The 24,875-nt window shown below is 42.8% G+C and overlaps 1 protein-coding gene across 1 annotated transcript; it reads left to right on the top strand.

The window, feature by feature from the left end:
* Positions 1 to 5,792: 5,792 nt before the first annotated feature.
* On the top strand, positions 5,793 to 24,849 carry TNFRSF9 (TNF receptor superfamily member 9). The gene is made up of 7 exons (XM_038746996.1): positions 5,793 to 5,922; positions 12,387 to 12,512; positions 16,733 to 16,870; positions 18,139 to 18,205; positions 22,364 to 22,491; positions 23,597 to 23,731; positions 24,298 to 24,849. Exons 1-7 carry the CDS (start codon positions 5,829 to 5,831, stop codon positions 24,438 to 24,440), a joined length of 831 nt encoding a protein of 276 aa, XP_038602924.1. The 5' UTR covers positions 5,793 to 5,828; the 3' UTR covers positions 24,441 to 24,849.
* Positions 24,850 to 24,875: the final 26 nt, after the last annotated feature.

Raw genomic sequence — 24,875 nt, 5'->3', positions numbered from 1 at the left:
GCATGTGGTTTGGGGATTCACCCAAGTTTTGGGGAACCAACCCTTGTCTTTTAGGAATTTAAGTGGTGTATTCCGCAGATCAATCTAGATTTTAACCCTTACCAACTTTTAACGTCGAAACAAAAAATTCCGGACAGAGGACTCCAGTGACTAGAATTAAAGGGATGTCATGTGGCTAACGTATTAGTAGTCCTAGTACCGAAATGTAGTTTCACTCAAGCCTCGGAAGAGCTGAGGATGATCCATGGGATTCCTTGAAATGATTCAATCCTGTTTTTTTTTTTTTTTCCCGAAGAAAGCTGAGTGTCTTAAGGGGTCACAAGTGACTTACCAGAAAGCAGTATTGGTGGTGTTACTGGGGATTTTGGGGGGGTGTTCTAAGGCACGTTTCGACTCCCCTGTAATAAAAAAAAGTCATTTTAGGGGGATTTCCCATAGAGGCCCCTCCCCCGCTGACTCACGAGCACTGGAGGAGATGAATGATGAGCAGAGATAGAGTCGCTGGGGACCCAGGAGTTCGAGCCCGGGACATCGCCTGCATCACTGCAACCTAAAGGTTTGATTTGGAGGATTTTTTCCTTTGCTCCTTTCCTCATTTCCTTTTCCATCCGAGCTTCCAGATCCTGAGCAACAGGCAGCCCCCTCCCCCCTCCTGGTCCAGCCCCCAGGGACGTTGTGCTAAACGATCCCCCCTAATTTGGCTGGCAGTTTTAGGACGGGCCCACGGGGAGAGGTTGCAAGAGGTGGGATGGAGGGAAGCCACCCCTTGTCTCCTGGGAATTGCCTGGTGCCCAGTGGATGTGGAAGCTGGATCTCTTTCCCTATCAATCAATCAATCAATCGTATTTATTGAGCGCTTACTATGTGCAGAGCACTGGACTAAGCTCTTGGGAAGTACAAATTGGCAACATATAGAGACAGTCCCATCTTACCCTTCCTTCCTCTCCCCCTCGTCCCCCTCTCCATCCCCCCATCTTACCTCCTTCCCTTCCCCACAGCACCTGTATATATGTATATATGGTTGTACATATTTATTACTCTATTTATTTATTTATTTTACTTGTACATTTCTATCCTATTTATTTTCTTTTGTTGGTATGTTTGGTTCTGTTCTCTGTCTCCCCCTTTTAGACTGTGAGCCCACTGTTGGGTAGGGACTGTCTCTATGTGTTGCCAATTTGTACTTCCCAAGCGCTTAGTCCAGTGCTCTGCACATAGGAAGCGCTCAATAAATACGATTGATTGATCGATTGATAAAAGGGGGAGACAGAGAACAAAACCAAATATACTAACAAAAGAAAATAAATAGAATATGCCCCCAAGCCTTTAAGGGAACGGTCGGGGTGGCCTAAGAGGCCGGGGGCGGAGGGGAGATAATCCTATAATAATAATGATGATGATGATGATGATGGCATTTATTTATTTTATTTACAAGGTGGTCAGGTTGTCCCCCGTGGGGCTCACAGTCTTAATCCCCATTTTATAGATGAGGAAGCTGAGGCACAGAGAATAATAATAATAATGGTGGCATTTGTTAAGCGCTTACTATGTGCAAAGCACTGTTCTAAGCGCTGAGGGGGGGGATACAAGGTGATCAGGTTGTCCCACGCGGGGCTCACAGTCTTAATCCCCATTTTCCAGATGAGGTAACTGAGGCTCCGAGGAGTGAAGTGACGTGCCCAAGGTCGCACAGCAGACGTGGCGGAGTCATCATCAATCGTATTTATTGAGCGCTTACTATGTGCAGAGCACTGGACTAAGCGCTTGGGAAGTACAAATTGGCAACATATAGAGACAGTCCCGACCCAACAGTGGGCTCACAGTCTAATCACAGTCGGGATTCGAACCCACGACCTCCGACTCCAAAGCCCGTGATCTTTCCAGTTAGCCAGGCTGCTTCTCTGATGGTATTTGCTAAGTGGCTCAGTGGAAAGAGCCCGGGCTTTGGAGTCAGAGGCTGTGGGTTCAAATCCCAGCTCTGCCAATTGTCAGCTGTGTGACTTTGGGCAAGTCACCTCGCTTCTCTATGCCTCAGTTGCCTCGTCTGTAAAATGGGGATTAAGGCTGTAAATCCCCCCGTGGGTCAACCTGATCACCTTGTAATGGCCCCAGCAATTAGAACAGTGCTTTGCACATAGTAAGCGCTTAATAAATGCCATTAAAAAAAACACCAAAAAGCCAGTGCTTTGCACTTAGTAAGCGCTTAATAAATGCCATTAAAAACAACAACAACAAAAAAACAGTGCTTTGCACGTAGTAAGCGCTTAATAAATGCCATTATTATTATTATTATTATTGCCTATGTGCCAAGCACTGTTCTAAGCGCTGGGGGAGATACAAGCTAATCAGGTTATCCCACGTGGGGCTCACAAATCTTCATCCCCGTAATAATGACGGTATTTAAGCGCCTTTTATGTGCCAAGCACTGTTCTAAACGCTGGGGTAGATACGAGGTAATCAGGTTGTCCCATGCGGGGCTCACAGTCTTCCTTCCTCTCCCCCTCGTCCCCCTCTCCATCCCCCCATCTTACCTCCTTCCCTTCCCCACAGCACCTGTATATATGTATATATGTTTGTACATATTTATTACTCTATTTATTTATTTATTTTATTTGTACATATCTATTCTATTTATTTTATTTTGTTAGTATGTTTGGTTTTGTTCTCTGTCTCCCCCTTTTAGACTGTGAGCCCACTGTTGGGTAGGGACTGTCTCTATATGTTGCCAATTTGTACTTCCCAAGCGCTTAGTACAGTGCTCTGCACATAGTAAACGCTCAATAAATACAATTGATGATGATGATGATGATGATGATCCCGGCTCCGCCACTTGTAAACTGTGTGACTTCGGGCAAGTCACTTAACTCCCAGCTCCGCCACGTCTGCTGTGTGACCTTGGGCAAGTCACTTCACTTCTCTGAGCCTCAGCTTCCTCATCTGGAAAATGGGGATTAAGACTGTGAGCCCCACGTGGGACAACCTGATCACCTTGTATCCCCCCCAGCGCTTAGAACAGTGCTTTGCACATAGTAAGCGCTTAACAAATGCCACCGTTATTATTATTATTCTCTGTGCCTCAGCTACCTCATCAGGAAAATGGGGATTAAGGCTGCGAGCCCCATGTGGAACAATCTGATAAACTTGACTACACCCGGTGCTTTGAACGGTGCTTGGCACAGAGTAAGCGCTCAGAGGTCATGGGTTCAAATCCCGGCTCTGCCAACTGTCAGCTGTGTGACTTTGGGCAAGTCACTTGACTTCTCTGGGCCTCAGTTCCCTCATCTGTAAAATGGGGATGAAGACTGTGAGCCCCCCGTGGGACCACCTGATCACTTGTAACCTCCCCATTGCTTAGAACAGTGCTTTGCACATAATAAGTGCTTCATAAATACCATTATTATTATTATTATTATTAACGTCTCTGTGCCTAAGTTACCTCATCTGTAAAATGGGGATTAAGACTGCGAGCCCCCCGTGGGACAACCTGATCACCTTGTAACCTTCCCAGCGCTTAGAACAGTGCTTTGCACATAGTAAGCGCTTAACGAATACCATTATTATTATTATTCATTCAATCGTATTTATTGAGCACTTTCTGTGTGCAGAGCACTGTACTAAGCGCTTGGGAAGTACAAGTTGGCAACATATAGAGACGTTCCCTACCAGACAGTGGGCTCACAGTCTAGAAGTATTATTATTATTAGTGCTGTGCACATAGTAAGCGCTTAACAAATACCATTATTATTATTATTATTACTTCCCAAGCGCTTAGTACAGTGCTCTGCACACAGTAAGCACTCACGTGGCTCAGTGAAAAGAGCCCGGGCTTTGGAGTCAGAGGTCATGGGTTCGAATCCCGACTCCACCACATGACGGCTGTGTGACCTTGGGCAAGTCATTTAACTTCTCCGAGCCTCAGTTACCTCATCTGTAAAATGGGGATTAAGACTGTGAGCCCTACGTGGGACAACCTGATCACCTTGTAACCTCCCCAGCGCTTAGAACAGTGCTTTGCACATAGTAAGCGCTTAATAAATGCTATTATTATTATTATTATTATTATTATTATTATGACGGCTGTGTGACCTTGGGCAAGTCATTTAACTTCTCCGAGCCTCAGTTACCTCATCTGTAAAATGGGGATTGTGAGCCCCACATGGGGCAACTTGATCACCTTGTATCCCCCCCCCCCCCCGCAGCGCTTAGAACGGTGCTCTGCACATAGCAAGCACTTAAATGCCATTATTATTATTATTAATAATAAATACGATTGACTGATTGACAGTCTTTTAGACTGTGAGCCCACTGTTGGGTAGGGACTGTCTCTATACGTTGCCAACTTGTACTTCCCAAGCGCTTAGTCCAGTGCTCTGCACACAGTAAGCGCTCAATAAATACGAATAATTGATTGATTGATTGATATGATTGCGACTAGTTACACGACCCCCCGAAGACTGAGCCCCTTCCTTCCTCTCCCCCTCGTCCCCCCGCATCCCCCCACTTACCTCCTTCCCTTCCCCACAGCACCTGTATATATGTATATATGTTTGTACATATTTATCACTCTATTTATTTATTTATTTTACTTGTCCATATCCATTCTATTTATTTTATTTTATTAGTATGTTTGGTTTTGTTCTCTGTCTCCCCCTTCTAGACTGTGAGCCCACTGTTGGGTAGGGACTGTCTCTCAATGGTGCCAACTTGGACTTCCCAAGCACTTAGTCCAGTGCTCTGCACACAGTAAGCGCTCAATAAATACGACTGATGATGATGATGATGACTCCACCACATGACGGCTGTGTGACCTTGGGCAAGTCATTTAACCTCTCCGCGCCTCAGTTACCTCGTCTGTAAAATGGGGATTGATTGTGAGCCCCACGTGGGGCAACTGGATTCCCCCCCAGCGCTTAGAACAGTGCTCTGCACATAGTAAGCGCTTAACAATTGCCGTCATTATTATTATTAATAAATACGATCGATTGATTGACAATCTTTTAGACTGTGAGCCCACTGTGGGGTAGGGACTGTCTCTCTATGGTGCCAACTTGGACTTCCCAAGCGCTTAGTCCAGTGCTCTGCACACAGTAAGAGCTCAATAAATACGATTGATTGATTGACTGTCTCTATATGTTGCCAACTTGTACTTCCCAAGCGCTTAGTCCAGTGCTCTGCACACAGTAAGAGCTCAATAAATACGATTGATTGATTGACTGTCTCTATATGTTGCCAACTTGTACTTCCCAAGCGCTTAGTCCAGTGCTCTGCACACAGTAAGAGCTCAATAAATACGATTGATTGATTGACTGTCTCTATATGTTGCCAACTTGTACTTCCCAAGCGCTTAGTCCAGTGCTCTGCACACAGTAAGAGCTCAATAAATACGATTGATTGATTGACTGTCTCTATATGTTGCCAACTTGTACTTCCCAAGCGCTTAGTCCAGTGCTCTGCACACAGTAAGAGCTCAATAAATACGACTGATTGATTGATTGATTGATTGACTGACTGAGGAAGGTCTGTTGGGTTCGCCCCCCGCAGGACTGACCGGCAGAGGCCTCCTGAGGGCGCCCCCTCCTGGATGGGCAAGGCGGGCCCCGCCCCTCGAGCCCACGTGACCGACGAGGCCACGCCCACCAGCACCACGTGACCCTCGGTTCGGGAGTCTTCGGCGGACCACGTGACCCCCTGGGTTCGGGATTCTTCGGCGACGAGGTCGGGCGAGCCGCGAGGGGAGGGGCCTGCGAGGCTGCGACACCGCCCCCTCCCGGCGGAGGGCGGAGCCGCGGCTTGGTAGCCCAGCGCCGCCGGCCTCGGCGGGCGTCACCATGGGAACGGCCTGCTGGAAGCAGGCCGCAGCCATCCTGCTGCTCATCCATTTCGTGGGGACGAAAGCCACCCAAGGCTGCAGCTGTCCGCCAGGTAAGGACCTAACAATCATCATCATCATCATAATGACGGCATTTGTTAAGTGCTGTGTGACCTTGGGCAAGTCACTTAACTTCTCTGAGCCTCAGTTCTCTTATCTGTAAAATGGGGATTAAGACTGTGAGCCCCCAGTGGGACAACCTGATCACCTTGTATCCCCCCCCCCCAGCGCTTAGAACAGTGCCTTGCATATAGTAAGCGCTTAACAAATGCCATCATTATTATTATATTATATCTCCCTTTGCATATAGTAAGCACTTAACAAATGCCATCATTATTATTATATTATATCCCCCTCATCCCCCTCTCCATCCCCCCCATCTTACCTCCTTCCCTTCCCCACAGCACCTGCATATATGTTTGTACATATTTATTACTCTATTTTACTTGTGCATATCTATTCTATTTATTTTATTTTGTTAGTATGTTCGGTTTTGTTCTCTGTCTCCCCCTTTTAGACTGTGAGCCCACTGTTGGGTAGCGACTGTCTCTATATGTTGCCAACTTGGACTTCCCAAGTGCTTAGTCCAGTGCTCTGCACACAGTAAGCGCTCAATAAATACGACTGATTGATTGATTATTATTATGTGCAAAGCACTGTTCTAAGCCCTGGGGGGACACAGTGGGATCAAGTTGCCCCACGTGGGGCTCACAGTCTTAATCCTCATTTTACAGATGAGGTAACTGAGGCTCAGAGAAGTCAAGTGACTTGCCCAAGGTCACACAGCAGACATGTGGCGGAGCCGGAATTCGAACCCATGACCTCTGACTCCAAAGCCCGGGATCTTTCCACTGAGCCACGCTGCTTCTCAATCAATCAATCAATCAATCAATCAATCGTATTTATTGAGTGCTTACTGTATGCAGAGCACTGTACTAAGCGCTTGGGAAGTACAAGTCGGCAACACATAGAGACAGTCCCTACCCAACAGTGGGCTCACAGTCTAGAAGGACTTTCATTCATTCAATCATATTTATTGAGCGCTTACTGTGTGCAGAGCATTGTACTAAGCGCTTGGGAAGTACAAGTCAGCGTGGCTCAGTAGAAAGAGCCCGGGCTTTGGAGTCAGAGGTCGTGGGTTCAAATCCTGGCTCTGCCAATTGTCAGCTGTGTGACTTTGGGCAAGCCACTTAACTTCTCTGTGCCTGTTACCTAATCTGTAAAATGGGGATTAAGACTGTGAGCCCCCCGTGGGACAACCTGATCACCTTCTCAGCACTTAGAACAGTGCTTTGCACATAGTAAGCGCTTAATAAACCCCATCATTATTATTACCGTGTGCAGAGCACTGTACTAAGCGCTGGGGAAGTACAAGTCAGCGTGGCTCAGTGGAAAGAGCACGGGCTTTGGAGTCAGAGGTCATGGGTTCAAATCCCGGCTCTGCCAATTGTCAGCCGGGTGACTTTGGGCAAGTCACTTAACTTCTCTGGGCCTCATCTGTAAAATGGGAACTAAGACTGTGAGCCCCATGTGGGACAACCTGATCACCCTGCATTCCCCCAGCGCTTAGAACAGCGCTTTGCACATAGCAAGTGCTTAACAAATACCATCATTATTATTATTATTATTATTATTACAAGTCGGCAACATAGAGAGACGGTCCCTACCCAACAGCGGGATCACAGTCTAGAAGGGGGAGACAGACAACAAAACAAAACATATTAACAAAATGAAATAAAGATGCCCCTCGGCTTTCTTTTGGACTCCGACTTCCTTGACCGGTTTTTAACCCCTTTTTTTCTTGTGTGTGTGTGGTCCTTACTGTGTGCTAGGCGCTGGGGTAGATACAAGCTAATCAGGTTCATTCATTCATTCAGTCGTATTTATTGAGCACTTACTGTGTGCAGAGCACTGTACTAAGCGCTTGGGAAGTACAAGTTGGCAACACATAGAGACGGTTCCTACCCAACAGTGGGCTCACAGTCTAGAAGGTTGGACACAGTCCATATAATAATAATAATTGTGGTACTTGTTATGCGCTTACAATGTGCCAGGAACTGCACTAGGTGCTGGGGTAGATACAAGCTAATCAGGTTGGACACAGTCCATATGATAATAATAATTGTGGTACTTGTTAAGCGCTTACAGTGTGCCAGGAACTGTACTAGGCGGTGGGGTAGAGACAAGCTAATCAGGTTGGACACAGTCCATATAATAATAATAATTGTGGTACTTGTTAAGCACTTACAGTGTGCCAGGAACTGTACTAGGCGGTGGGGTAGAGACAAGCTAATCAGGTTGGACACAGTCCATATAATAATAATAATTGTGGTACTTGTTAAGCGCTTACAGTGTGCCAGGAGCTGTACTAGGCGCTGGGGTAGATACAAGCTAATCAGGTTGGACACAGTCCATATAATAATAATAATTGTGGTACTTGTTAAGCACTTACAGTGTGCCAGGAACTGTACTAGGCGGTGGGGTAGAGACAAGCTAATCAGGTTGGACACAGTCCATATAATAATAATAATTGTGGTACTTGTTAAGCGCTTACAGTGTGCCAGGAGCTGTACTAGGCGCTGGGGTAGATACAAGCTAATCAGGTTGGACACAGTCCGTATAATAATAATAATTGTGGTACTTGTTAAGCGCTTAGAGTGTGCCAGGAGCTGTACTAGGCGCTGGGGTGGATACAAGCTAATCAGGTTGGACACAGTCCGTATAATAATAATAATTGTGGTACTTGTTAAGCGCTTACAGTGTGCCAGGAACTGTACTAGGCGCTGCGGTAGAGACAAGCTAATCAGGTTGGACACAGTCCATATAATAATAATAATTGTGGTACTTGTTAAGCGCTTACAGTGTGCCAGGAACTGTACTAGGCGCTGGGGTAGGTACAAGCTAATCAGGTTGGACACAGTCCATATAATAATAATAATTGTGGTACTTGTTAAGCGCTTACAGTGTGCCAGGAACTGTACTAGGCGCTGGGGTAGATACAAGCTAATCAGGTTGGACACAGTCCATATAATAATAATAATTGTGGTACTTGTTAAGCGCTTACAGTGTGCCAGGAACTGTACTAGGCGCTGGGGTAGAGACAAGCTAATCAGGTTGGACACAGTCCATATAATAATAATAATTGTGGTACTTGTTAAGCGCTTACAGTGTGCCAGGAACTGTACTAGGCGCTGGGATAGATACAGGCTAATCAGGTTGGACACAGTCCATATAATAATAATAATAATTGTGGTACTTGTTATGCGCTTACAGTGTGCCAGGAACTGTACTAGGCGCTGGGGTAGGTACAAGCTAATCAGGTTGGACACAGTCCATATAATAATAATAATTGTGGTACTTGTTAAGCGCTTACAGTGTGCCAGGAACTGTACTAGGCGCTGGGGTAGATACAAGCTAATCAGGTTGGACACAGTCCATATAATAATAATAATTGTGGTACTTGTTAAGCGCTTACAGTGTGCCAGGAACTGTACTAGGCGCTGGGGTAGAGACAAGCTAATCAGGTTGGACACAGTCCATATAATAATAATAATTGTGGTACTTGTTATGCGCTTACAGTGTGCCAGGAACTTTACTAGGCGCTGGGGTAGATACAAGCTAATCAGGTTGGACACAGTCCATATAATAATAATAATAATTGTGGTACTTGTTATGCACTTACAGTGTGCCAGGAACTGTACTAGGCGCTGGGGTAGATACAAGCTAATCAGGTTGGACACAGTCCATATAATAATAATAATTGTGGTACTTGTTATGCGCTTACAGTGTGCCAGGAACTTTACTAGGCGCTGGGGTAGATACAAGCTAATCAGGTTGGACACAGTCCAAATAATAATAATAATAATAATAATAATAATTGTGGTACTTGTTAAGCACTTACAGTGTGCCAGGAACTGTACTAGGCGCTGGAGTAGATACAGAGAAGCAGCGTGGCTCAGTGGAAAAGAGCACCGGCTTTGGAGTCAGAGGTCATGGGTTCAAATCCCGGCCCTGCCAATTGTCAGCTGTGTGACTTTGGGCAAGCCACTTAACTTCTCTGTGCCTGTTACCTAATCTGTAAAATGGGGATTAAGACTGTGAGCCCCCCCCATGGACAACCTGATCACCTTGTAACCTCCGCAGCGCTTGGAACAGTGCTGTGCACATAGTAAGCGCTTAATAAATGCCATCATCATCATTATTATTACAAGCTAATCAGGTTGGGCACAGTCCATATAATAATAATAATAATAATTGTGGTACTTGTTAAGCGCTGTCAGTGTGCCAGGAAATGTACTAGGCGCTGGGGTAATTACAAGCTAATCAGGTTGGACACAGTCCACATAATAATAACTGTGGTATTTCCCCCTCTCCATCCCCCCCATCTTTCCTCCTTCCCTTCCCCACAGCACCTATATATATGTATATATGTTTGTACATATTTATTACTCTATTTTACCTGTGCATATCTATTCTATTTATTTTATTTTGTTAGTATGTTTGGTTTTGTTCTCCGTCTCCCCCTTTTAGACTGTGAGCCCACTGTTGGGTAGGGACTGTCTCTATATGTTGCCAACTTGTACTTCCCAAGCGCTTAGTCCAGTGCTCTGCACACAGTAAGCGCTCAATAAATAGGATTGATTGATTGATTGATTGAAGCACTTACTGTGTACCCGGCACTGTACTAGGCACTGGGGTCGAAGCAAGCTAATCAGGTTGGGCACAATCCCTATAATAATAGTGGTGCTTAATAATAATGATGGCATTTGTTAATCGCTCACTATGTGCAAGGCACTGTTCTAAACTCTGGGTGAGATACGAGCTAATCAGGTCGGACACAGTCCATATGATAATAATAATGATGATTGTGGTACTTCTTAAGCACTTACTATGTTCCAGGCACTGTTCTAAACTCTGAGGTAGATATAAGCTAATCAGGTTGGACACAGTCCATGTAATAATAATAATTGTGGTACTTATTAAGCACTTACTACGTACCAGGCACTGTTTAAACTCTGCGGGAGAGACAAACTAATCATAGACACAGTCCCACATGGGGCTCACGGTCTTCATCAGAAGCAGCGTGGCTCAGTGGAATGAGCACGGGCTTTGGAGTCAGAGGTCCTGGGTTCAAATCCCGGCTCCGCCAACCGCCAGCTGTGTGACTTTGGGCAAGCCACTTCTCTAGGCCTCGGTTACCTCATCTGTAAAGTGGGGATTAAGACCGTGAGCCCCACGTGGGACAACTTGATCACCTTGTCTCTTCCCCAGCGCTTCGACCATTACTTGTACATATTGTTATTGTTATTACTTACTACTTGTACATATCTATTCTATTTATTTTATTTTGTTAGTATGTTTGGTTTTGTTCTCCGTCTCCCCCTTTTAGACTGTGAGCCCACTGTTGGGTAGGGACCGCCTCTATATGTTGCCAACTTGTACTTCCCAAGCGCTTAGTCCAGTGCTCTGCACACAGTAAGCGCTCAATAAATACGATTGATGATGATGACCAGCGCGTGACACATAGTAAGTGCTTATCAAATACGATTATTATTATTATCATCTTCTTTTTAAAGATGAGGTAACTGAGGCACAGGGAAGTGAAGGGACTTGCCCGAGGTCACACAGCAGCCAAGTGGGATTAGAACACAGGTCCTTCTGGCTCTCCCAGCCCTGGGTTCTAGTCACTGCGTTGTGCTGCTCCTCAGCAAAGCCTTTGCATTGGCCTCTTTTTAGATGTGGAGGGGAATAATGTACCCGGCAGATGGAAATTCTCTTTTGCCCAGATGCAGCCATTGGTTCTCTCAGCTCTTCTGTTCTATTCTAGTTGCACGACCCCACTAAAATCACATCTCCTCCGAGAAGCCTTCCCTGATTAACCTCTCTTCTCCCCACTCTAGTCTCCCTCCCTCATGGGGTGTCTTTGCCTTCGGGTACCAAAGCCCTACAGCGCTGATGTACATACTTAACTTCTCTGTGCCTCAGTTACCTCATCTGTAAAACGGGGATTGAGACTGTGAGCCCCACGTGGGACAACCTGATCACCTTGTAACATCCCCAGCGCTTAGAACAGTGCTTTGCACATAGTAAGCGCGTAATAAATGCCATCATTATAATTATTATTATTATTATATCCTTATATTCTGCCACTTCCCCTCCCTGTAATTGAACATCTGTCTTTCCCACTAGATTACAAACTCCTTGGTAGGAATTGTGACTACCAACTTTTATCACATTGTACCCTCCTAAGCACTTTGAACAGAATTCTGCACAAAGTGCTGGATAAATCCCACTGACTGATTCAGCCATGTTCCCCAACTTGGATTTTCTTTCCATTACCTTAATTCCGGGTTTTGCCCTCAGGGATCTCGAGCGAAAAACTCATCTTAAAATCAGACTGACGATGATGTTGCTGATGCTTATTTCTTCCTGTTGACTTAAATGCTCTACCATGCGTGCATATAATACAAATAGGATCGATGGCTCTTGTCTTGATTTTTGTTTGTTTTTTCCCCAGGTACTTTCCTGAATGACACAAACTGTGGGAAAAACAAGCCCCAGGCTTGCCTCCCTTGCCCTCCAAACAGTTTCTCCAGCGCAACCGGCCAACAGACAACGTGTGACAGATGCAAGAAATGCCAAGGTGCAATGACAATTTGCAATCAAATGGGGGTTGATGAACTCTGCATTTGTTCCATAGGGCTCTAGTGTGGGCCTGCGGATGTTACTGATTTTTTTTAAGGAAAAAGTCAGACAAGTGCAATCTGAACTATTACACGTGGTCATTTTTCATTTAAAGCAAGGCATGTATCCTGCCTGTGAACTGTTCAATCAGTCAGTGGTATTTAGTGAGGGCTTAGTATGTGTTTGGTCTCTGCTTGTGGCCCGTTTCAATCGTGCAGCTGGTTCCTTTCTGAAACCAGGCCCTATTTGGAAGCTTTTCGAGTCCATTTTCCCTCCGACCGCAGCAGAGAGCCTCTACTTCGGGACTGGAAGTCCAGAGTCTGGGAGATGCGGACTTCTTGGTGGGTGGCAAAGGTGTCTAACAACTCTGTTGTACTCTCTCAAGTGTCTTAGCATGGTGCTGTGCACACAGTAAGCGCTCAATAAATACCCCTGATTGATTGGCATTCCAAGTGGGGCTGGGAGATGGTACCTCCTAGCATTGGTTATTGCAGTCAGTTTGGAAAGCAAGGTCCCGCCAGCTTCTTGGGCTTCCAGCTAAAGTATGGTTAAATATATTCTTTCTTATGCAACCTACAATGAAACTTGAGTTGTACACCTTTGCCCTCATCGGAGCTGATCACTCCCCAGTCATTATTAATAGTATAACATTATTAACTCTATAATAATTAAAGAGTATGTTTAATCATCCTTTAGCTGGACTCCCAGGAAGCTGCCCGGACCTAGCTTTCAGCACTGACTGCTGTAGCAATGCCAGGAGGCTCTGTTTCCCGGTTCTACTTAGAATGTTAATCAATCAATCAATGGTATTTATTGATATTTTGGTATTCTTTCAATAAATAACCGGTTTGTATTATTTTTAGTAATAATAATAATATCCAGCGCTTAGAACAGTGCTTTGCACATAGTAAGCACTTAACAAATGCCATCATTATAATAGGAGAGTGACCTGTTCCAGTTAGGGCAAAAGTGCACGACTCAAGTTTCATTGTATTACTATTAGTGTCATTATTAGTGTTATTAATATAACTATAATAGCATAGCATACAATATAATAATTATATAATAATAATGATGGTATTTGTTAAGCACTTACTATGTGCCAAGCACTGTTTTAAGCGCTGGGATAGATACAAGGTAATCAGATTGTCCCACATAGGGCTCAAATTTTTAATCCCCATTTTACAGTTGAGGTAACTGAGGCCCAGGGAAGTGAAGTGACTTGCCCAAGGTCACACAGCAGACAAGTGGCAGAGTCAGGACTAGAACCCACGTCCTCTGACTCCCAAGCCTGCGCTCTTTCCGCTAAGCCCCTATAATTAATAATATAATTATAATAATACTGTCGATGGATTGATAAAGACTTCTGGATGATCTTATTCTGATCTTTTCTTACAGTCATGATAAGAATATAATAATGCATTATTATAGATTAAGATAGTAATATAATTATCATCATCAATTGTATTTATTGAGCGCTTACTGTGCTTAGCACTGTACTAATTATAATAATACCGCTTTACGACAAAGACTTCCAGACTCTCTCATTCCTATCTTTTCTTTTCTCTCACTATACCCAAGCTAAGGCTCTTCCCTTGCCTTAGCAAACCGTCTATCTGTTGATGGATTGATAAAGACTTTTCTCATTCAATAATACTGTCGATGGATTGATAAAGACTTCTGGATGATCTTATTCTGATCTTTTCTTACAGTCATGATAAGAATATAATAATGCATTATCATAGATTAAGATAGTAATATGATTATCATCATCAATTGTATTTATTGAGCACTTACTGGGCTTAGCACTGTACTAATTATAATAATACCGCTTATCGACAAAGACTTCCAGACTCTCTCATTCCTATCTTTTCTTTTCTCTCACTATACCCAAGCTCAGGCTCTTCCCTTGCCTTAGCAAACCTTCTATCTGTTGATGGATTGATAAAGACTTTTCTCATTCAATAATACTGTCGGATTGATAAAGACTTCTGGATGATCTTATTCTGATCTTTTCTTACAGTCATGATAAGAATATAATAATGCATTATCATAGATTAAGATAGTAATCTAATTATCATCATCAATCGTATTTATTGAGCGCTTACTGTGCTTAGCACTGTACTAATTATAATAATACCGCTTTACGACAAAGACTTCCAGACTCTCTCATTCCTATCTTTTCTTTTCTCTCACTATACTCAAGCTCAGGCTCTTCCCTTGCCTTAGCAAACCTTCTATCTGTTGATGGACTGATAAAGACTTTTCTCATTCAATAATACTGTTGATGGATTGATAAAGACTTCTGGATGATCTTATTCTGATCTTTTCTTACAGTCATGATAAGAATATAATAATGCATTATCATAGATTAAGATAGTAATATAATTATCATAATCAATCGTATTTATTGAGCGCTTACTGTGCTTAGCACTGTACTAATTATAATAATACCGCTTATCGACAAAGACTTCCAGACTCTCTCATTCCTATGTTTTCTTTTCTCTCGCTATACCCAAGCTCAGGCTCTTCCCTTGCCTTAGCAAACCTTCTATCTGTTGATGGACTGATAAAGACTTTTCTCATTCAATAATACTGTTGATGGATTGATAAAGACTTCTGGATGATCTTATTCTGATTTTTTCTTACAGTCATGAGAAGAATATAATAATGCATTATCATAGATTAAGATAGTAATATAATTATCATAATCAATCGTTTTTATTGAGCGCTTACTGTGCTTAGCACTGTACTAATTATAATAATACCGCTTATCGACAAAGACTTCCAGACTCTCTCATTCCTATCTTTTCTTTTCTCTCGCTATACCCAAGCTCAGGCTCTTCCCTTGCCTTAGCAAACCTTCTATCTGTTGATGGATTGATAAAGACTTTTCTCATTCAATAATACTGTTGATGGATTGATAAAGACTTCTGGATGATCTTATTCTGATCTTTTCTTACAGTCATGATAAGAATATAATAATGCATTATCATAGATTAAGATAGTAATATAATTATCATCATCAATCGTATTTATTGAGCGCTTACTGGGCTTAGCACTGTACTAATTATAATAATACCGCTTATCGACAAAGACTTCCAGACTCTCTCATTCCTATCTTTTCTTTTCTCTCACTATACCCAAGCTCAGGCTCTTCCCTTGCCTTAGCAAACCTTCTATCTGTTCTCCGCTCTTGAGCCTTCTGCCTCTAATTACTCATATCGTCCCCCCAGAGTGAATCATGCTGCCCATTCGGTACTCATACACCCATATGTTCGTTATTGAGGTATTTCACTTCAATTAATGCCTACATCTTCATTTAATCGTAAGCCACTTGAGGGCAGGGATCATGTCTTTTTACAGAGACGGGTTCTATTTCTCTCTTGTATATTATTTCCCACTGCCTAGTGCAGTCCTCAGCACACAGTAAGAACGTAATACTAATAACTCTATTAGGAGAAGCAGCGTGGCTCAGTGGAAAGAGCCCGGGCTTTGGAGTCAGAGGTCATGGGTTCAAATCCCGGCTCCGCCACTTATCAGCCGTGTGACTTTGGGCAAGTCACTTCTCTGGGCCTCAGTTTCCTCATCTGTAAAATGGGGATGAAGACTGCGAGCCCCCCGTGGGACAACCTGATCACCTTGTTAACCTCCCCAGCGCTTAGAACAGTGCTGTGCACATAGTAAGCGCTTAATAAATGCTATCATCATTATTATTATTATTACCACTTTTACTTTGTAGGTCCTTCAAGTTCCTGGTGTACTGCTATAAAAGGCATTCGGTAATTGCTGATGATAGTAATGTTTAGAAGAAAGTATGGATTTAGAAGCAAGAAAACTGTCCCAAGAGCTTTTAAATGGCCTGTCTATAAGCCCCTCTATTTGTGGGAAGGTTCTCTTATAGTCAAAATCATGGCCTGTACTGCAGAGGCAATGGAGTAAAAGACTAGCTGAGTTAAATTTAGCGTGTGTATGGCCAAATTTACTCAGATTGATTAAAGTGAAAGTCATTCCCATTGAGAATCTCAAGACGATAACAGGGACCTCTATCCTCTACAAACTTGAGCTAACCTAGCGTGTAACTCTCAGATATGGTTTTTCAAAGCAGAATCTCAAACTAGGAAGGGAGTATCACTAGATTTGATCACCAGATGTTAATAAAACCCTTTCTTCTTTAAGGTATTTTCCAACTTAAGAGGGCGTGCACTGCAACACAAAATGCAGAATGTGTCTGCATAAACGGATATCATTGCTCCGGGAATGAATGTTCAATGTGTGAAAAAGACTGTAAAGAAGGTCAAGAACTAACCAAAAAAGGTAGGATTGCATTTTTAAGTCCTGGGCCTGGGGGTCAGAAGGTCACGGGTTCAAATTCCAGCTCCCCCACTTGTCTGCTGTGTGGCCTTGGGCAAGCCACTTCACTTCTCTGTGCCTCAGTTACCTCATCTGTAAAATGGGGATGAAGCCTGTGAGCCCTGTGCAGAACAGGGACTGTGTCCAACCTGATTTGCTGATATCCACCCCAGCGCTTAGTGCAGTGTCTGGCACAGTGAGTGCTTAACAAATATCATAATTATTATTATCATTGTTATAACCTATCATTAGTACAAGATTCCAGAATACACATGCCTTAAAAAGATGCTTATGACTTCCCTCTAAACTATAAGCTCGTTATGGGCAGGGAACATGACTGCTAATTCCATTGTCTTGTGCTCTTCCCACGCGTTTAGTACACTACTCTGCACATAGGAAGCGCTCCATAAATACTAATATTGATTGATGGATGCCAAGTGACAAGCGCAAGAATCCCTGAAACGGCCTATTATCACAGAAGGGATCTTCCAGTAGACAAACATGTGAAACACTTTCTTCTTAAAAGGGCACAAATTTTTATTTAAAACCTGGCCAACCTAAATGGTTTAATCAAATAACAAGGGATAGCAGAAGAGGCCAGAGGTGCAGTGATGCAGAGGGGCATCAGGGGTGGCACCTGACCTGAGCTAGAAACCAAAGCTAGGTTCTCATCATCATCATCATCATCAATCGTATTTATTAAGCGCTTACTGTGTGCAGAGCACTGGACTAAGCGCTTGGGAAGTACAAGTCGGCAACATATAGAGACAGTCCCTTCCGAACGGTGGGCTCACAGTCTAGAAGGGGGAGACAAAACCAAACATATTAACAAAATAAAATAAATAGAATAGATATGTACAGGTAAAATAAATAAATAGAGTAATAAATATGTACAAACATATATACAGGTTCTCCCCATGGCCCCTCGACTCTCAGACCTCTTCTCTTTCTCTCTCATCACTCCTCTTTGAAGCTCCCTCTGGCCATCCCGATTATCCAGGACCTCCTGATCTATATGCAGGAATTTCCTGTGATCATCCAGGTTTCTTGCTGCATTAACATAGTAGATAATCTCCTATTTATGTTCAGCTGAGCAGCGTTTTGATCGTCTCACAGTTAGACACCAACCTGGAGTTTTGTTATTTTGGTTGCTCTTTAAAATCTGACTCAGGAGGTGTTTTAAAATGATGAAAGTACTGAAGTTCTTCACTGTTTTCTCGTTCTTGTGAAAGGTTGTAAAGATTGTGGCTATGGGACATTTAACAATCAGTCATATGGGATGTGCAGAGAATGGACAAAGTAAGTATCCTATTCATTCACTTTTTAACCAGTTGGATTTAACGTGTGGTTTAAATGTATTGTAAAAAAATATGCATGCTTTGCTTGTAAAGTATTCTTGTTTTTTTTCATTCATTTATTCAATCGTATTTATTGAGCGCTTACTAGGTGCAGAGCACTGTACTAAGCGCTTGGGAAGTACAAGTTGGCAACATATCGAGACGGTCCCTACCCAACAGTGGGCTCGCAGTCTAGAAGGGGTCTCAGTCTAGACAGAGAACAAAACAAAACATATTAACAAAATAAAATAAATAGAATAAATATGTACAAATAAAATAGAGTAATAAATACGTACAAACATATGTACAATTAATCAATCATATTTATTGAGCGCTTACTATGTGCAGAGCACTGTACTAAGCACTTGGGAAGTACAAATTGGCAACATCTAGAGACAGTCCCTACCCAACAGTGGGCCCACAGTCTAAAAGGGGGAGACAGAGAACAAAACCAAACATGCTAACAAAATAAAATAAATAGAATAGATATGTACAAGTAAAATGTAAAATGTACATATATCCAGCAAGTGCAGGTGGATTAAACTAAGCTTTCATTATAACATGGTAGGGTCAATCCTCACTGATAGTCAGGCATCAGCGTGATCCCGGCTGCACTACTTGTCTGCTGTGTGGCCTGGGCAAATCACTTCACTTCTCTGTGCCTCAGTTACCTCATCAGTAAAATGGGGATTAAGACTGTGAGCCCGATGCGGGACAGGGACTGTGTCCAACCCGACTTGCTTGTATCCACCCCAGCGCTTAGTGCAGTGCCTGGTGCTGCCCAGATACCATAATAATAATTATTATTATCCTAGCTTTTGATGATGGTGGTGTTTCCCACTGTAAATGGCAGCTGAGCCTTGATCCAGTCAGACTTTGGGATCGAAAGCCCATGTGAAGGAATTGATTTGAGGAATTGATTGATTGATTTTGATTCGATTTGAGCTTAGCTTCGGACATTAAATGACCCCTACCTCACCCCGCTATGTTCCACTGGACACTATCACATCACACTGCATACTGGACGTGTTGATATTACGTCCCCATATACACACAGTGGATAAGGCAAGGGATGGGGAGTCAGAAGGTCACGAGTTCTAATCCCAGCTCCTCCACTTGTCTGCTGGGTGACCTTGGGCAAGTGACTTCCCTTCTCTGTGCCTCAGTTACCTCCTCTGTAAAATGGGGATTGAGACCCGATTTGCTTTTGTCCATCCCAGCACTTAGGACATAGTAAGTGCTTAACAAATATCACAATTATTATTATTATTATTATTATTACATCCAATAAGGTTTTGCTGTTCTGAATCCCTCAACATTGCAGGTGGCAAGACTCTGATTTACACTCTGCTAACAGATCACATCTGCCTCGCCACCAGTGCTTAGAAAAGTGCCCAGCGCTTAGAACAGTGCTTGGCACATAGTAAGCACTTAACAGATCCCATCATTATTATTATTATTATTACTAAGAAAGGCAGGGCTTAACTCTGGGCTTATTTATTTATTTTACTTGTACATACCTATTCTATTTTATTTTGTTAGTATGTTTCGTTTTGTTCTCTGTCTCCCCCTTTTAGACTGTGAGCCCACTGTTGGGTAGGGACTGTCTCTGTATGTTGCCAACTTGTACTTCCCAAGCGCTTAGTACAGTGCTCTGCACACAGTAAGCGCGCAATAAATACGATTGATGATGATGAGGGTTATGGACATAGCCATATTTGAGAAAAGCCAAGCGGCGACCTCATCATCATCGTCAAAATCATCCGTGGTATTTATTGGAGAAGCAGCGTGGCTCAGTGGAAGGAGCACGGGCTTGGGAGCCAGAGGTCATGGGTTCAAATCCCTGCTCCTCCACTTGTCAGCTGGGTGACTGTGGGCAAGTCACTTAACTTCTCTGTGCCTCAGTTACCTCATCGGTAAAGTGGGGATTAAGATTGTGAGCCCCACATGGAACAATCCGATCACCTTGTATCCTCCCCAGCGCTTAGAACAGTGCTTGGCAGATAGTAAGTGCTTAACAAATACCAAAATAATAAGAATAATAATAATAACTTTTAGACTGTGAGCCCACTGTTGGGTAGGCACTGTCTCTCTATGTTGCCAACTTGTACTTCCCAAGCGCTTAGTACAGTGCTCTGCACACAGTAAGCACTCAATAAATACGATTGATGATGATGATGATCATCATCTCATCTCCCTTCAAGGCCCTGCTGAGAGCTCACCTCCTCCAGGAGGCCTTCCCAGACTGAGCCCCTTCCTTCCTCTCCCCCTCGTCCCCCTCTCCATCCCCCGCATCTTACCTCCTTCCCTTCCCCACAGCACCTGTATATATGTATATATGTTTGTACATATTTTTTACTCTATATTTATTTATTTTATTTGTACATATCTATTCTATTTATTTTATTTTGTTAGTATGTTTGGTTTTGTTCTCTGTCTCCCCCTTTTAGACTGTGAGCCCACTGTTGGGTAGGGACTGTCTCTATATGTTGCCAATTTGTGCTTCCCAAGCGCTTAGTACAGTGCTCTGCACATAGTAAGCGCTCAATAAATACGATTGATGATGATGATGATGATTATTGAGTACTTACTCTGTGGCAGAGCACTATACTAAGTGCTTAACTATCTTTGAGGTTACAACAGTTTTTGGCACATAGTAAGCACTCAACAAATGCCGTCATTATTATTTGAGAAGGGACAAGTGGCTGCCACCTTATGGAGCGCCTCACCACTTGGTACCCTGACAGTTTACCTCAGTTTCCATCTGAAGAAGGTCCGAATGTTAGTAGTTTGCAGAGCGCCTCTTGCCCCCTTATCTCCTGTCAGTCATGTCCCTGCTGGGGCAGTGGTTGAAACAGGCAACTAGGCATGCAGGGCTGGAGCACCTTGCAATAGGCACCCGAGCCTTTTATGTACAAAATCCATTTCTCATCATCAATCGTATTTATTGAGCGCTTACTATGTGCAGAGCACTGTACTAAGCGCTTGGGAAGTATTTCTCGCTGCGGTGACCACAGCATGGTAGTCCTGTTCTCTTTAGAACTAGATTTTACCCCCGTCCCCTACTGGATTTAGGATAATGTTGGAAAATCTTACCTAAAATGTGAATGGGCTTGGCCACGTCCCTTACCCTGCATGCACCATATTTACATTTTCCACCTATTGCCATCGTTTGTACATATTTGTTACTCTATTTATTTATTTATTTTACTTGTACATATCTATTCTATTTATTGTATTTTGTTAGTATGTTCGGTTTTGTTCTCTGTCTCCCCCTTTTAGACTGGGAGCCCACTGTTGGGTAGGGACTGTCTCTATATGTTGCCAACTTGTACTTCCCAAGCACTTGGTACAGTGCTCTGCACACAGTAAGCGCTCAATAAATACGATTGATGATGATGATGATGACTTTATTTTGTTAGTATGTTTGGTTTTGTTCTCTGTCTCCCCCTTTTAGACTGGGAGCCCACTGTTGGGTAGGGACTGTCTCTATATGTTGCCAACTTGTACTTCCCAAGCACTTGGTACAGTGCTCTGCACACAGTAAGCGCTCAATAAATACGATTGATGATGATGATGATGACTTTATTTTGTTAGTATGTTTGGTTTTGTTCTCTGTCTCCCCCTTTTAGACTGGGAGCCCACTGTTGGGTAGGGACTGTCTCTATATGTTGCCAACTTGTACTTCCCAAGCGCTTAGTACAGTGCTCTGCACACAGTAAGCGCTCAATAAATGCGATTGATGATGATGATGATGACTTTATTTTGTTAGTATGTTTGGTTTTGTTCTCTGTCTCCCCCTTTTAGACTGGGAGCCCACTGTTGGGTAGGGACTGTCTCTATATGTTGCCAACTTGTACTTCCCAAGCGCTCGGTACAGTGCTCTGCACACAGTAAGCGCTCAATAAATACGATTGATGATGATGATGATTCCCCCAAAATAGGAAACTAAGAGAATACAACTACCTGGCTTTATTTTTATGCTCCTGCAAACCTTAATAGAGACAATTATTTTTCAGTTTTTATTAACTGTGCAAATCAATTATTATATACAGTTATAATTATAGCAATTGCATTCACCTATATGCATATCAATTATTAACTTCCTTACCCAATTAAGCTGTTCCCTGGATGGAAAGGTTGTACTCGAAAACGGAACACAAACGAGCGATGTTGTATGTGGAAAAGTTTCAACGGACTTCTCTCCGGACACATTCTCAGTCACCATCCCATCTGTCTTTGTAGCAGGTGAGCTGCTGTTCATTATTTTCTAGTTAAAGTGAATTGGTCTCGGATGGGGTTCTTGGGGGGCTTAGATAAAAATGAGGGAAGCATTCTGGAGGAACCCCGATGTTTTTGAAAACTTACATTGCGTTCACGCTGCGTCCGCTGTGCACTTGCGCACAACCATGCCTTCTGACGCAAATCTCATTCTCTCCCGACAGACACAAGTTGTCGGAAAAACATTCCCTAATTTTGCTATTTCATTTGATTCAAAACCCATTTGGCAGAGTTGACTGGAATGACCAATGAAACAGTAATAAGAGGAGGCGATAAGTAGTGATTGCTCTTTGAGGGCAGGGAACAGGAGTCTTGCTTTTTTTACACTATTTCAGCTCTTTAGTATAGAGCTTAGCACACTGGTGTTCTACATATATCACTGGTAGTGGCTTCTACAAATCCCTCGGAGAACATCTTTTTTAGCTTTGTGCTATAAAACTTCTCTCACTGCCCCAGTACTCTGACCATCTCTTTTATTATTATTATTCTTACTATTCTAAGCACCTCAAAATGTTCACTGATGGAAATACAAGATAAACACTTAAGCACAATCCTGTCCCCCAAAGGCCTATAAGATATTTAAAAGGCAGGTTCCCTGGCCATACTCAGTTGTTTTAAAAGGCAGAATGGGGTTTGAGCAGGCCAGATAATCAAATTATTGTTATCCCGTGTCAAGGAGACAAACTCCAGCCACTATTTCAAAATCTCAGACTGGAAATCATGGGTAGGAGCTATCTAGTTGGCCCACCTACAGGATCGCACCAAAACTATTACAGCAAGTTGGGCATCTCTTCTGTTTCAGATCTTTCTATGAAAAGCATACAATTTCCATGGGAAACAGTGACTTGGCTAGAAATGACAAACCATTCTACTGTTTAGGGGATGAGGAAAACCATGTATTTTTCATTAAATTCTTTGTTTTCCATTGTTTGCCCAAGTACCTTACTCCCAAAGCTAGTAGGGGGAAACGTGTCAAAATATTTTTTGTAGCTCGTTCCTGTGATAGCATGTTTCCCCATTTCAGGGATAGTGCACCTTTTGCTTATTTCCTGAATCTGTTTTTGTATCGCAGACAAGGATATCCAGGTATTCACCATTACCCTCGCTCTCATCATGGCTGCAACAGTGTTCTTAGTTCTGCTCATCACGTTTTGCTTCTGTATCACAGTGTGGAGCAAAAAGAAGCTACCAGATATCTTCAAGCAAAGTAAGATCAATAAGTCCTTTTCCTTTTTTGAGTGGACTCCGTCCATGGATTTAAAGATTTCTTTAAAAATCTACCGACGTTGATTTTAGACCTCTCTCAAAATGGGAAGAAAGTTCACAGATTTCGGTTTAAGGATTTTGGGGGGCTACCTTCATCAGGAGTTTATTTTCTCCCTCCAGTACACATCAAAATCTAAGGGACTGTAGTGAAATACAACACGAATCTATCAGCAAAAATGCTGTGAAAAATGCCAACAAGCACTGTTCACACTTCCTAGTCTGTGACAATATATTGGTTTTGGGCACACAATTTTGAGAATAGAGAGCTGGCAAAGTTTGGAAAATAGAATTAAAGATGAAAAGATTGATAAGTTGTACTTATGAAGAAAGTTTACATTAATAGATATCAGTTACTTTTATTCTAAATAACGAAATATAAAATCACAAAGTGAGGCAGCCCGGGGCTGTCATGTAGTAATGCTCTCTGGAAACGTGTGCTGCGATACTCCAGATTAGGGAAGGGCATTAACGAGAATCAAAAACTCATGATATTCTTTTCCGTTTTAGCGTTTATAAGACCAGTGCAAACTGCACAAGAAGAAGATGCCTGTAGTTGCCGCTTCCCAGAAGAAGAACAAGGAGAATGCAGTGACTGCAGTGAATCCTTAAGACTGAAATCAGACTCGCAATTAAAGCTTCCGGATCCTTGAAGACTAAACTTCTTTTAGGAAATGGGACAGAAGTATTACAATATTTTCAGAGAGAATGGGACATTCTTACCATTTTTCTTCCTAATGTTCATTCCACCAGTCTTCATCTGTGGCTATGAACATTGCTAGTTTAGTGTTATAAAGTATTTTACATGATTCATTTTTTTGTATACGAATTTAAGGCATAGTGTAACTGATTTTTAGCAACAAAAGCAGTATTTAGCACAAGTATTTTTTTAAGAACTGTCCAGCAAGCAATTGGACTTAATATTTCCATTTAGTTACGTGTTCAATGAAATGTGTTTAACCTTTTGAACTTTTAAATGGGCTAGTTTGATACCTTGTAGAGGTTTAATATATTAATATAGAGTAGTAGTAAAAGTATTTATTAAGCACTTACTGTGTGCAGGGCACTGTACTAAGTGCCAGGGGTGA

Source organism: Tachyglossus aculeatus, chromosome 5 (assembly GCF_015852505.1).
Source record: "Tachyglossus aculeatus isolate mTacAcu1 chromosome 5, mTacAcu1.pri, whole genome shotgun sequence".
Lineage (NCBI taxonomy): Eukaryota > Metazoa > Chordata > Mammalia > Monotremata > Tachyglossidae > Tachyglossus > Tachyglossus aculeatus.
The sequence above is the reverse complement of the archived record's forward strand: the minus strand, read 5'-3'. Positions and strand labels throughout refer to the sequence as shown.